Raw genomic sequence first — 15,728 nt, forward strand, 5'->3', positions numbered from 1 at the left:
GATATTGTCCATGACTGTTATGGCTATATGTATAGATCTAATTACTCTACAAAGCGTGTACACATAGTAATCCACATGAAGTTGATTACACCAAATTTTGGAATGGTACGCGGGAACCCGAGATTCGGGAAAGGCGCCTGAGGACCTCGTCGTACGCAGGAGCAGCCCACGAGTGGTTGGAGTCGGAATCGGCTGTATGGGCCATGACGTCAGCATCGGCTCAGACATGGGCTTGGTTTCTGTTGATTTTTGGAAGCTGAGGCGTGGTCGGTGTCAGCTGGAGCGTGAGCGAGTCGGACTCTACCAGAAAGGGAGAAGAGTGGAGTCTAATTTACCTAGAATTAAATGTTTTCTTTTATTCCAAGTATTGTAACATTCTTATTTGACTAGGACTCGTATTAAGCCTTGGGTATAAATATAAACCTCGGTTATTGTAACAGACATCAATGACACATCAATATATACTGGTACAGAGACGGCCTTTACTCCCGGTGGGGAACCCTCTCTAGTCCCGGTTCCCCACCCAGGAGCAAGCATCCGGGACTAAAGGGGGTCCTTTAGTCCCGGATCAGGAACCGGGACTAAAGGGGGACCTTTAGTCCGGGTGGGTAACACCAACCGAGACTAAAGGTGCCTCCTAACATGCCACGAGGCCGGCACCCTTTAGTCCCGGTTCGTAATACGAACCGGGACTAAAGGTTTTTTTTTTCTTTTTTCTTTTCTTTTCATTTTTTTGTTTTCTTTTCAAAATAGGTTTTCGAAGTCGTATTGTACGCTGCTAATAATACATTTATACGCGCGTATAGTATGTTTCGGTTCAAGCACAATGAACGTATTAAATCACACAATTCAAGCATAAAAATACATATATATATATATATGCATGCATGCATCATATATATATTTACATGCATGCATGCATATGTGTATTTTACATTATATTATTTTATGTGCATATATTACAAAAGATTGCATTACAGTTGTTGTGATATAACAAGTTTCTTCTCATCCTCTAGCTTGGCTTCTATGGTAGTGTTGGGTCGAAGTAGAACTCGCTCTTGGAATCGATGACCTGGTCATTAAAAAATCCGACTATAGACTCTTGAATTGCTTTGATTTGGTCTTGTCGTATGACCTTTTTCTCCAACCATCGAGCCTACAGGTTTGAATTAAAGGAAAATAAATTAATATATGTACATACATATATATATATATATATATATAAAGACATAGTAACACAATCAATAATAATAATTAAATGAATATATAGTGTATTTTTAACGTACTTTGAGTCTCTCTGTAGGAGTTCTTTGGGAGAGCTCTTTGATAAACTTGCAAACATAGTAACCACAGTAGTTGTTCCCCTGTTCCTGCCTCAGACACCACTTTACGAGAAAAAGATTTGTCATCCAATCTGGTGATTCGGTGAAAGCTATATGTTTAATTAATAAAGATGATGCGATTTATGGGACTTACATTCAAAGGGATTACATTTAGTGGCACTTTGCATTTTCCCATGTGTTGCTTCTCAATAAAGGTTTTCCAAACACTGCCCAATAAAAAATTTGCCACATCATTAGATATAGTTAATCATCATGTTTGTGTGTATTGCTAGAGATACCGAAATTACCTCTGGATAATATCTATCATATCTTGATAGTCTTGTTGTGGTTTTCTCATCGAGTCATAGATTATCAAGTGACTTTTCACCAGATCGATGTCCACAATATCCAGTGATTGCTGCATGTGTTTATAGGATATAACACATAACACTCATTAATCAACTAGAATCAACATATGAGCCATGAAGGATGATCGACATTATTAACACTCACTTGAAGTTGTAGGGAAAGAGTATATCCTTCTTGTGGCGTTGGTTCACTAAGAAGTTCATGAGGTTACTCTCTGACTCAGACTTCCAATTAGGCTTTGGAGTAACTGGGTCTTTGAATACTATATAGGGATCAACAAAACCAATTTCATTGCAGCCTTTCTTTCTGTGCTCTGTCATTGTAAATCTGCATATATATAGTACTTGTTAGGATAATTTATATGCATATACACACATATGATGAGTTTAATAATAGATCGAAAGAATTATTACTTACAGGCAATAGCAGCTAATGATAACTTCGTCCAGAGAGGTCAGGTGACATAGTTGATGAAATTCTGCAAAGTCAACATACATAACATCATCGCCACGGAACCAATATTCGTCTCTAATTCTGACACCAATGCAGAAGTATCCACCGGTAGACGCCTACATGTACCACTTGTTTAGCAGGTACATTTGCGTCCCCAGATCACCTAAGGCTTGAGGGTTGTATAGACTCTGGCCTAGTACAAATTTTTTCTTCCAAATATCAACCTTCGCCGCACTCTTAATGTTTCCATCACCAAACATCTGGTAAAGGTCGAGACCAGTCTCTTCAATAAATTCACCAAGGTGATCCAAATCGATATCTGGAGGTATGTTTGCCTGATGCATTAATCCTAAATTCGAACTATATTCATTACCAACAACTAGCGGGGGGACTGATTGGTGCGATTGTCGTCCGAGTTGTGCAACTCCTTTCCCTGCCCGCTTCTTTTTCTGTGCCGCCTCAATTGACTTGGTGAGAGTGCGGTCATAGTCCGTTAACATTGATTTGGATGGCTTACGAGATTTCCGCTGTTGTTGCTGGTAAGAAGCCACCTTTTTCTTAGAATATCTGGAGCTACGAAGAAGTACGGTTTCTCCGGGTTACTCCTTGCTTCTTGATCCTTTTTAAGTTTGTCATAGAATCTAGACATATCTTTTTTATATGCATCAGTTACTTCTTCCTTCTCTTCAGATATTATTTTGGGAATAGCCCTTGGTTTCACGGTGGCTTTCTTTGCCGGCGGGGGCTGGTTCTTCGTTTGCGGGGCTGGCCACTTGCTAGTACTTGGCTTCTTGGTAGGTGGGGGCGGGGGAGGCGTTGGAGACCTCCTTGGAGGTGGTGGCAGCGGCATTGGAGACCTCCTTGGAGGTGGCAGCTGCAGCGTTGGAGACCTCCTTGGAGATGGTGTGGATGCAGCCTCGCCTTCCAACACATTGTCATCGTACAGAGCACTATGATGATCTGGCGATTGAACAATTGGACTTAGGTTGGGGGAGGATCTGCTACAAAAAAAGGAATGACATATTATTATGAGCAGATTGTTAATTATTTAAACCAATATAAATTAATGATGTAGTGTTTTAATCCGCACCTATGGTGAGGTAGTTCAGGAGGAGGTGGAGGCGACATCCCGAGAATGATGATGTAGCGCTTGTGCCATAGAATGAATGTCTTCTCTGCTTCTCCGAGAGTCTTCTCGCCATCACCTCCAGGAATGTCAAGATACAAATCACTAAAACCTTTTTCAGCTTTATCTATCGAGATGGTAGCATATCCTTCTTGGATTATATTCCCATGAATCCTTGGTGTCTTGGTTCGGTCGATAGGATTAACAAGATCGATAGCCACCTTGATTGTGGAATTCCCCTTCAGAATGTGTAGCTCACACGATGTACAAGGTTCAGTGACGTCATCCACAGGGAAGCGCAGTCCTATGTCCCCTTGATTTGGTATCTCTATGGAAGCGCAGCTGCTTTTCAACTGAACAGATTGGCTAATGTTGATTCCTGGCTCTAATGCCTGCTTGCTTGCACTCACTGCTATTTGCACTTGCCTTCTGATTTCCTCCTGCATTCTCGCTTCAAGGTTTTTTTCCCACTCCTGTGCTTCACGCACCACTTCCTCCAACCTCTGGAGCCGTTGTGCCTCTTCTTCCTTCTTTCTCTGGCGGCTTCTGTAGGATGGTCTGTCCTAAGAGAATCCATGCTCCCACGAGACACTTCCTTTGCCTCTAGTTCGGCCATCGTGTTCAATAGTCCTGATGGTGTATGTCAGTTCATCCTTCTCTCTGTTGGGCCTGAACGCACCACTAGCAGTAGCTCTCTGAGCATAAAACAATCTTTCTGTTGCTTCTTGCAGTCTTGCGCCATAAACGCACTTCCCTATCTCCTAGTCCAGTGTTCCCCCATGAGCAAAAAACCAATTCTTTGCACGCTCTCCCCACTCGAGTGATTCTGGTGTGATACCCTTGGCAAGAAGGTCTGCTTCCATTTTGTTCCACTTCTTAATGGCAGTCGGGTAGCCACCTGATCCCAAGTTATGGTGGTATGTCTTCTGTTGGGCATTACGTTGGTTCTTTATCACTCGACTCACACCCTCTTCCGACGTCTTGTACTGTACAAACTCATCCCAATAGGGCCTCTGCTTTGAGATCGGGCCTAGGACAGTAAAATCTGGTGCTATGTTCTTCTTGACATACGTCATGTATAGGTGTTTCTTCCAAGTCTGAAACTAGGTGGCCATCTTCTTCATTGCCCAATCCCTAACTCGCTCCTTCAATTCATCACCATCTATTATATCATCATAACCATCTATTTGGAGCGTGAAATGTTCCAAGACATCATTCCAAATTAACGTCTTGTCATGATCAGAGACAAAACTGATATGAGGAGCATTGGTCTTCTTCTTCCATTCGCGGGTACTGATCGAGAGTCGGTCCCGTACAAGGTAACCACAGTGGTGCACGAATTTTGTTTTATTTGGCCCCCCGGTTCGCCTGTATCCACATTGAACTCCGAGATGATGAATCGGCCCTCCAATGGCTTTTTGGGACCTCGAACATTTTTACTCTTCATTGTAGTTGTTGATGTCGATCCAGAGGGCTACAAAACATAAACATTATTTTTAATGTCATGAGCACACATAAGACATGATAATATAAATAGCTAATAATAAAAAATATATACTTGGCCAATGTGTTGTTGCTCATTTTGTTCAAGAGCTAAGTACTGACTCCTGTCATCTGCATCCTCATGCCGTTATTTTTAGCACCATCATCGCCGGCAACTTGAGTGCCAGTGTTGATTAAATTCATCATCAACTCCTCCTCATCCATGTTTCTCGAGTCGGCCATCTAGCCTCAAAAAACAAAACCAATATATAGTACGTCAAATCTTTGCTTACATGTGTAAAATCTACGAACAATATGCATTATTAAATCTTGCCCCTCGGTCACGGACGTAATTCACCACACTAGGGCGAACTGCGTCGGTACTAGGGCGAATTGGGGCTATACATAAACGGCCGAGGGCGAATTGCGTCGGTGACTAGGGTGAACCACATCGATGACATCAACAACACGGTTCGCCCTAGTCACCGACGCAATTCGCCCTAGTGTGATTGTTTAGCGTTAACGATAACGATAATACGAATGTTGATCGACTAGGCCGTGAGAGAGGGCGGTGTGACGAGAGTGGCGGTGCTCCGCTCCGTCGTATATATGTTTGTACACATGGGTGAACGAGGGCGGCGGTGCTCCGCCGTATAAACCCTAAACCCTAGGGCGAATGAGGGTGGTGGTGCTCCGCCGTATAAACCCTAACGAGGGCGGCGGTGCTCCACCGTATAAACCCTAAACGTCGTGGAGCTAGCCGAGGAGTGAACTTCTTCTTAGCAACCGCGCTACACGTCGTGGACGACTGCCTTGGCATCGTGCAGCTTCTTAGTGATGGCACCATGACGTGCTCCGCGAAGTACTCCACGCTCCCTCTCTAGGGTGAGGTGCGGTCCAACCTGCCCGTCCAGTGGAAGGACGTCGTCTACAACGCCGCGCACACGCTCTGCCTCCGCATGTATAGGCCCACCGACGACAACACGACGACGGCCAATAATAAGCTGCCGGTGCTCGTCTACTTCCACGGTGGTGCCTTCTGCCTATGCAGCTTCGAGCTGCCCGACTTCCATGCCAGCGCGCTCAGGCTCGCCGTGGAGCTCCCGGCGCTCGTGCTCTTCGCCAACTACCGCCTGGCGCCCGAGCACCGCCTGCCCACGACGCACCGCGACACCGAGGTTGTCCTATCATGGCTCTGTGCCTAGGCCGAGGCCGACCCGTGGCTAGCCGACGACTCGGCTGACTTGGGCAGGGTGTTCGTCTGCGGTGACTCGGCCGGCGGCAAACATCGTGCACCATGTCGCCATCCGGTACGGCAGCGGACAGGTCACCCTCGACCCCATCATCCGGATCGCCGGGTGCGTCCTGCTCTGGCCCTTCTTCGCCGCTAAGGAGAGGATGGCACCGTCCGAGGCGGCTGACCTTGTTGACGAACACGGCGTATGGCGATGTTCGACGAACACGAACACGGCACGGCACGGCCTTGTTGTCCGAGGAGAGGACGGTGTCCGAGAGAACTCACGTCAAGACTGCGGAGGCGCGCGCGGTGGAGGGCTCGTCGGCGTGAGGTGGGGTGGCGACCGGCGGCGGCGCGAGGAAGAAGAGGAGAAAGGGCAGCATTTCGACGAGGAAGAAGAGGAGGGGATCGATCTACACCAGGCACTGGCGCATATATACCAGGGAGATTTACTCCCGGTGCCAGCCACCAGCCAGGAGTAAAGGTCCTTTACTCCCGGTGCGTGTTACCAACTGGAAGTAAAGGTACCTTTACTCTCGGTGCTTGTTACCAACCGGGAGTACTCCCGGTTGGTAACACGCACCGGGAGTAAAGGGTTTTTTTTGGCGGGCCACGAAACTGCAGCCCACCTTTACTCCCGGGTGGGCTTCCCACCTGGGAGTAAAGGTGGGCTGTAGTTTCGTTTCCCGCCTGTTTTGAGCAAATTTTTTTAATAAAATGCAATAGTCTTGTTAAATACATAGTAAATTAAATAAAAGGCATAAAATTATTTTGTTAAAAATATGGATTTTTTTCTTTATTGCACATAGGAAAAATCTATAACCTAACTTTTTTTATTTTTTGTTATAATTATAAAACATAATGTAACTAATATTTATTATTTCGTTAATTCAAAAATGTAGTGTTTAATTAAAATTATTAAAACTATTGGTTTTGGACAGGAAATTTGTTTTCACATCATTTTAACGTTAATATTTTAATTTTTCATCACTCAATATCCTAATTTAACTTTTCAAGAGAGAAATCCCACCAAATCAAACATTGATTTAATTTGAAACACGACATAATAAACATCTGAATTCACAATTATTACATAATATCTCAAACACACACTACATTAAATCACTATATCATCAAGTGGGCACATCAGTGAACTTCTTCTTTACGTATGTCCCTTGGTTATGATCGCATCGTAACCATGGAGTGTCCTCATCATTTACCAAGATGCTAGGGTCTTTGTTCACTTTGAAGGGCGGAATTCGGTCATCCTTTTTATAATCTTCTGACATGTCCGACTTGTCCTCAATTCCTATGATGACTCTTTTCCGTAAAAAAACTATGTGGCGCTTTGGCTCTTTGGTTGAGTCATTATCGCTTTTCCCTCTTTTTGGTTTGGTAGACATATCATTGACATAGAACACCTGATTCACATCCTTGGCAAGGACGAATGGTTCGTCTTTGTACCCAATATTACTAAGGTCAACTGTTGTCATTCCATACTCGTTGTCTACTGTTACCCCGCCTCCGGTCACCTTGACCCATTGGCACTTGAACAATGGGATCTTCAAAGTAGGTGCATATTCTAGTTCCCATATTTCATCTATGCGGCCATAATATGTCTGCTTATTCCCATTCGGGTCTGTGGCATCTATGCGGACACCACTGTTTTGGTTGATACTCCTTTTATCTTGGGCTACTATGTAGAATATGTTCCCATTTATCTCGTACCCTTTGTATGTGATGATATGCCATGATGGTTGCATAGCCAATAAATAAAGTTGCTCATGGATGCTCTCATCACCTTGACATTTTTTTCACAACCAACCGCCGAAAGTTTCTATGTGCTTACGCATAATCCAAGCTTCAGTCTTCCCTAGAATCTTGGATCGTAAGAGATCCTTGTTTGTCTCAATATACAGATCTACCAAAGAGGAGTTCTGTAGAACTGTGTAGTGCGCTTTATTGAAATAATCATCCTCCGTACCAATATATGTTTTCCTCCCTAGTGTCCCCTTTCTGCTTAGTCTCCCCGCATGTCTCAATTTAGGAACACCAATCGAGTCAAGGTCAGGAATAAAGTCAACACAGAACTCAATGACCTCTTCTGTTCCATAGCCCTTGGCGATGCTTCCTTCTAGGCGAGCACGGTTGTGAACATATTTCTTCAGGACTCCCATGAATCTCTCTAAGGGGAACATGTTGTGTAGGAACACAGGACCAAGAATGAAAATCTCCTTGACTAGGTGAACTAGGAGGTGTGTCATGATATCAAAGAAGGAAGGAGGGAACACTAACTCAAAGATGACGAGATATTGAACCACATCATTCTGTAGTTTAGCTAGATCAGTTGGATCAATTGCCTTCTGAGAAATTGCATTGAGGAATGCACATAGCTTCACGGTGGCTAGACGTACATTTGGAGGTAGAATTCCTCTTAATGCAACTGGAAGTAATTACGTCATGAGAACGTGACAGTCATGGGACGTTAAGTTACAGAATTTCTTCTCTGGCACATTTATAATACCCTTTATATTCGAGGAGAATCCAGATGGTACCTTGATGTTGTTTAAGCATTCAAACATGATTTCCTTCTCCTCTTTGCTTAGAGTGTAGCTGGCAGGACGTAGGTAATGGCGTCCATCATCTGTCTTCTCTGGATGCAGGTTGTCTCTTTCTCTCAAACAACACAGGTCCTGTCGTGCTTCAAATGTGTCCTTAGGATTTCCATACACACCCATGAAGCCTAGCAGGTTCACACAAAGATTCTTCGTCAGGTGCATCACATCGATCGAGCTGCGGACCTCTAGGACTTGCCAATAGGGTAGGTCCCAAAATATGGACTTCTTCTTCCACATGGGTGCATGACCGTTAGCGTCGTTCGGAATAGGTTGGCTGCCATGTCCTTTTCCAAAGACGACTTTCACATCATTGACCATATCAAGTACATCCTCACCGGTTCGGTTGTGAGGCTTGGTCAGGTGGTCTACCTTCCCTTTATAATGCTTGCCTTTCTTTCTTACGGGGTGATTTGCAGGAAGAAATCAACGGTGGCCAAGGTACATGACCTTTCGACATTTTTTCAAGAATACACCTCTAATATCACCAAAGCAGTGTGTGCATGCATTATATCCCTTGTTTGACTGTCCTAAAAGATTACTTAGAGCAGGCCAATCATTGATTGTTATGAACAACAATGCTCGCATATCAAAGTGTTCCTGTTTGTACTCATCCCACACACGTACACCTTCTTTATTCCACAAAATGAGAAGTTCGTCAATAAGTGGTCTCAGGTACACATCGATGTCATTGCTAGGTTGCTTTGAGCCTTGGATGAGCACAGGCATCATAATGAACTTCCGCTTCATGCATAACCAAGGAGGAAGGTTGTAGATACTTAGAGTAATAGGCCAAGTGCTATGACTACTGTTCTGCTCTCCAAAAGGATTGATACCATCTGTACTTAAAGCAAACCTTAAGTTTCTTGCGTCATTTGCAAACTCCGGGAATTCTTTGTCGATTGCTCTCCACTGGGACCCATCAGCAGGGTGTCTCAACATATTGTCTTCCTTATGGTCTTCTTTGTGCCATCGCAACAATTTTGCATGTTCTTTGTTTCTGAACAAACATTTCAAGCGTGGTATTATAGGAGCATACCACATAACCTTGGCAGGGATTTTCTTCCACGGACGTTCGCCCTCAACATCACTAGGGTCATCTCGCCTGATCTTATACCGCGATGCATGGCATACCGGGCATGCATCCAATTTCTCGTACTCTTTGCCATGGTACAGGATGCAGTCATTAGGACATGCATGTATCTTCTCGATTTCTAGCCCCATAGGACAGACAACTTGTTTTGCTTCGTAGGTAGTGGCGGGCAATTCATTGTCCTTCAGAAGCATCTTCTTTTGGATTTTTAGTAACTCTCCAAATCCCTTGTCAGATACACCATTCTTTGTCTTCCATTGCAGCAATTCTAGTGTGGTTCCCAACTTTTTCTGCCCTGCATCACAAGTTGGGTACAACAATTTCTTGTGATCTTCTAGCATCCGCTCGAACTTGATCTTCTCCTTTTCACTTTCACATTCTCTTTGTGCGTCACGAATGACCTGACAAAGATCATCAGCAGGCTCATCTTCTATGGCTACCTCTTCTTCAGCTTCTCCCATTGCAGTATCATTGAAGCACGCACCATCAGGAATAATATCATTGTCGTCCCATTGTTCTTCTTCACCTTCTTCCATTACAACGCTGGTTTCTCCGTGCTTCGTCCAACAAATATAGTTTGGCATGAAACCCGACTTGAACAAGTGTGAATGAAGAGTCCTTGAGCAAGGATATTCCACCATATTCTTACATATGGCACATGGGCAGCACATGAAACCGTCGCGTTTGTTTGCCTCGGCCGCACGTAACAAAGAATGCACGCCGTCAATGAACTCTTGGGAGCAGCGATCAGCATTGTACATCCAATGCCGGCTCATCTGCATTACATGACATAAATACCATATTAAAACCTAGATCATAATTAATTATTTATACAACATGCGTGCCACCACATAAGGTACAAATTTATGAAAGCATCGCTACAATGTAGATAATCCCAACTACCACTAAAAGAACTAAAGCTAAAATACATTTCAGGAGCACAAGGATTTCGCGACCAATCTCAACTAAAACAGACAGATCCCCCGATTGTGCAACATCTTTGGGCTTCTTCGGCTGGATCACTGCCTCATTAGCCGCCGTATCTGCCTGTTGTGCAAGATATTTTTGCACGAGTTCAACATACTCTTCCTCCCAGTAGAAGCCTGAACATCGTCCACTGCCATCCCACTGAAATTAAAACAAAAAATTAGAACTTTAATCACAACCATCATGAAAATAGGTATAACCTAACCATAATCATTAAATACGATAAAATGACTCACATTGCGATCTGGACACTTGTAGAAGATATGATCCTTGTTGGGACCCTCCTTCTTCACTCGGTACTCCATCACAATCTTCGTCTCATCATGACACTTGCCGCATGGAATGAGAGGGAGGCCCGGCCTAAGTCGCTTTGGAAACCCATGAGACGCAGGTAAAATTAAGAAACTATAAAATTATCTATATCTCTAAACAATGATATTTTTAATGGTCATTGTGTTCTCGTCTTTTACTGTGGCAGGTAAGTAATTCACATGATATTTCCACAAATTAACAGAAGAATGGGAGTGTACACACATAACAATCGATTATCGTTTATATTTATATATATACTACATTTGGGTACGGTGATTGACAGACTACTACGACGATATTGGGACATGTGAATAAATAACCATCCGTACTAGTTGACCTTGCTTACGTGATCATCTTGGTGAGCATTTCTCCACCGGACGGCACCATACTTGGCCACGGAAGAGCTCTGATTCTACGAGGAAGGGAACACGGTCTTCCACGACCGTTGCCGCTCTCCCTCGTAGAATCAAAGCTCCTCCTTGACGTCCATTACCGCTCGGCAGAGAACATGCTCGCCGAAATGAACACGGTCCGCTAGTTCAACTAGCTACTTTAACCTTCCTTCATGTAAATATGCAAGCTTGAAGTGATTTTGAGCTCAAATTGCTTACAAATGAAAAAACCACAATAAAGAACCATATATATATATATATATATATAGTGAACAAAATGGGATAAGACAATGATGAAACATGAGAGTATGAAGTTGGTAACCTTTAGAACCAAAGAATCGACGGAGGAATCAAAGAAATCGATGGAGGAATCGAAGAATGGATGGAGAAAGAGCAAGAACACTGCTTAAATTTGAACTTAAGCTCTCGGGCGGGCTCGGGGAGGAAGAAGACGACCAACAGGATTTACAGCTCAAAAACATGTTTTAATAAATAACCATCCGTACTAGTTGACCTTGCTTACGTGATCATCTCGGCGAGCATTTCTCCACCGGACGGCACCGTACTTGGTCAAGGAAGAGCTCCGATTCTATGAGGAAGGGAACACGGTCTTCCACGACCGTTGCCGCTATCCCTCGTAGAATCAAAGCTCCTCCTTGATGTCCGTTACCGCTCGGTAGAGAACATGCTCGCCGAGCTGAACACGGTCCGCAAGTTCAACTAGTACGGATTTTCTATAATTTACTAACTATTTTCTAAGTTTTTCATTTCATAAAAAGTTAAAATAAAATGTTTAGTCACGGAGTCCATAGAAATGACCATATTTTGACCTAGCAACGCATTGTCAATTGTCATTGCATTGCATTGCACCCCGGACCGGACTCCGGACAATAAAATACTACGATCGATCGATGCCGTTCTTTGTCATACAGTCGCACGGCGTCGGCCGATGGACCCGTTCAACCACCAAATCTATCAGGCCCGGCTGTTCGGGCGTATCGTCAAAAGAGAACGGATTTGCTTCCTATTGCACGGTCTTGCATTGCATCTATCATACCAGTCGGAGGCACTAGTCCCTATACTCATTTTTTAATACACTATAAATTTCTTATTTTATAAACAAATAAAATTAAAAAACTCTAAAATTCTCTATATCTCTAAACAATGAAGTGTGCTATGCATGCTACAAATGAACGGTGAATACTAGTTTTTAATAGCTACTTTAACCTTCCTTCATGTAAATATGCAAGCTTGAAGTGATTTTGAGCTCAAATTGCTTACAAATGAAAAAAACCACAATAAAGAACCATATATATATAGTGAACAAAATGAGATAAGACAATAGTGAAAAATGAGAGTATGAGATTGGTAACCTTTACAACTGAAGAATCGACGGAGGAATCGAAGAAATCGACGGAGGAATTGTCACACCCAATTTTAAGGATAAAATTGAATGCACAATACTCAGGTGTGCCCAGGAATCAGTCACACACACAAGTCGACAAATCATAAAAAGTATCATCACGGTGTCTCTTACATCACAAATAAATACATTAAGTAGTCTTACACAACACAGCGGAATAGTAAAGGATAACTCTCTCGTGGAACACCATCACAGGGAAGGTCAACTGGTTGACCACAAGCCTAAAAATCCTCCGGGAATTCCTCATACCTGTTGTCATCTGTTACCCATCCGGGATTTTTATCCAAATAAAGAAAATAAACAAGCGTAAGTACATCCCATACTTAACAAGCTAACATGGGGTTATGAAGCTCAAGAAGGGTTGACTCTGGTTTACTGCAGTTAGCATTTTTAGTATGACAAGCTTTTATTATCAGATATTATCAAATTATGCTTAAGCTCCCATTTAATCCCATAAGAACATATATCAGGGTAAAGTGTATCGTATAACATCATAGAACATCTTAAATGATCATCAACAAGTATCCAGTTATTCTGTGAGTTTTCCGGGCCGCTCGTAACCGTGAGCACGGTTGTTATAACAGTTTGTTACCCTCTGCAGAGGTGGTGCACATTTACCGCGAGTCGTGATCCCCATATGCTAGGGTTAATTACTCCCATGTCACTGCCAAGGTGAGCGGGCAGGGTACACTATGAAGCCATTTCATAGGTTTCTCTAACAAGTTAGGGCCGCTAGGTTTCCTTGGCAGGCAGATGTAGGAACCTCCCTTTCCTATGGCACATATCCATCGCGGCTATACTCATAGGAACAGAGGCAGCCCTATACCCAACGTGGCAAGCCCCATTTGCGCCAAAAATGTAACCTCTAACTAGCTAGAAAAGGTCCTATTACTGAGCTAAAGTCAGAGCCATATGACTCTCTTGGTTGCACTGTCAGTCCCAGCTTTTGCCGACAGATAAGTCCTTATGGAGGGCTGGGAGCAACATGAACAAAGGTCATTTGCACCTTCTCCCTATGGAATAGTTGTTATAAATCATGTTAAACTCTTAGTTCCATAGAATCATTCATCATCATGTATATCAAGTTCAGTTAGAGCACTAGCAATCTACCCATATGCATTTAACCCATAGGAGACAAGGAACAGGATAATCAATCACTAGAATGTCCTTACAGGTTTCAAAATTAGACACATGCAAATGAGTAATTGATTAAAGTGAAATAGGACATCAAGGTAGGCCCATGCTATACTTGCCTTGGTTCACAAACTCGTGCTGGTCCTGCTGGTCCTTGAAGAATTCTTGATCTCCAACGTTCTCCTCACCGTCTGAACGCGACCAACACGACAACATACAACATTCCAAAAGCATTCATGCAAGGCAAACATTCCTATCATTAGAACAGTACACCAACAGTATTGAAAACAAGATAAAATGTTTGTAAAAAATAATCTACGTCTCGCTATGATCACGTCAACGCGAAGTTCACGAAAAACGGAGCTAAAATGCGAAAGTTATGATTTAAACGGGTTTTCCTATAGCCATATATTTAATTAAATCTAACCATGAAATTAAAAAGTCCCAAACTTGACTAACAGTGGTTCTAACATGTAGATTATGGAATTACGAAGCTAACGCGATTTGAATGGATCAATTCGGAGCTAAAACGACAGTTTTAGAAGCAAAACAGTTCAAATGGCATTTCTGTAAATACTGAAAACGTATTTTAGACTTAAGCAGTGAAGTTTACGTTTTCAAAATGAGAATGCGCATTCGGGGAACTACGCATTGGACTGTGGGTTCAATTAGATGAAAACTGAGGGTCTCTTTAGCTATTTGACCTCCGAAGAGGTATCTTCTAATCTCGACCGCAGATCGGAAGACGGACGGCTGGAATCGAAACCGGGGGAGAGAAGAAGGAAGCTGGCCAGCCAGAACAGTGACGCCGGCGGCAAACTCCATGGCCAACAGCGTGGAGGTCTCTGGCGCGCGCGGTTAGGGGCTAGGGTTCACCATTTGAAGAGCCGAGAGCACCGGGGTAAGCGGGGGGAATAGGGGGTCTCGGCCATGCCGATACGGTGGCCGGAGGAGTGGATAGCGCGGTGGCCGCCATGGCCGGTGGCCAAAGCTTGCGGACGCTCGCGGCTACGGCACTAGGAACCATCTAACGCCAAAGAAAAAGACCGGGGAGAAAGAGGAGAGCGAGGGGAAGCTCACAGCGGGGAAGAAACTGGTCGGAAACGGCTCGGGGAAGGCGGCGACGCGGACGGCGAGGACGGTGGCTGGCGGAGCTCTTCCGTGTGGTGGTTGTGGCCTCAGTGGCGTGAGCGTGAGTGAGAAAATGGAGTGGGAGAGCAGGGGAGCGCGCGGCGGGGCTCGGCTCCTTTTTATCGAGGCCGAGGAGCGGTGGGGGGGGGACGCTCCCACGATGCACGGAGCGTGGGCGGCGGTTGCTCAGACGCCGGGCGCGGGCGGTTGCCAAGCCACGCGGGGAAGGGGACGGCGCTGTCATGTGGGGCCAGGCGGTCAGCGGCTGCGGAGAAGGGAGCGGCAACGGTTGCGGCCAGGCCGTTCGGCTGGGCTGGGCTGGCAGCGGTGCTGGGCCGCGCAGCGCGCAAGGGCTGGCGGCTGGCGTTGGGCTGCGAGGGGGGGGGGGGGGAAACTGGGCCAGTAGAAGGAAAGGCCCGCGGGCCGAAAATCAAGAAGGGAGGGAGAGGAAAATGATTCTTTTCTTTTTCTTTTTCTACAATTTTCCAAATCCATTTTTAAATTCAAATTTCAATTCTTTTTTAAATCTTTATTAAATTCCAAACATTCACAAAATGATATGCAGCAGCATGTATGCATCAAAAAGTTTCTAACCTTATTTTTTAAAATTTTAATTCCACAAAATTTATTATTTCCCTATCTTTTAATGCAC

At 44.2% G+C, this 15,728-nt stretch overlaps 1 protein-coding gene across 1 annotated transcript; it reads left to right on the forward strand.

Moving 5' to 3' along the window:
- Window positions 1-5,711: 5,711 nt before the first annotated feature.
- LOC136526135 (uncharacterized) lies at window positions 5,712-6,471 on the forward strand. Its single transcript, XM_066518899.1, has 2 exons — window positions 5,712-5,930; window positions 6,079-6,471. The coding sequence occupies exons 1-2, from the start codon at window positions 5,712-5,714 to the stop codon at window positions 6,469-6,471; spliced, it is 612 nt and encodes a 203-aa protein (XP_066374996.1).
- The last annotated feature ends 9,257 nt before the right edge of the window (window positions 6,472-15,728 follow it).

The sequence above is a fragment of the Miscanthus floridulus genome, chromosome 19 (assembly GCF_019320115.1).
Source record: "Miscanthus floridulus cultivar M001 chromosome 19, ASM1932011v1, whole genome shotgun sequence".
Classification (NCBI taxonomy): domain Eukaryota; kingdom Viridiplantae; phylum Streptophyta; class Magnoliopsida; order Poales; family Poaceae; genus Miscanthus; species Miscanthus floridulus.

Coding starts and splice junctions, on each gene's coding strand:
- LOC136526135 (XM_066518899.1), top strand. CDS start 5,712: ATGTATAGGCCCACCGACGACAACACGACGACGGCCAATAATAAGCTG. Junction 5,931..6,078: donor CGACGCACCGCGACACCGAG/GTTGTCCTATCA, acceptor GGCAGCGGACAG/GTCACCCTCGACCCCATCAT.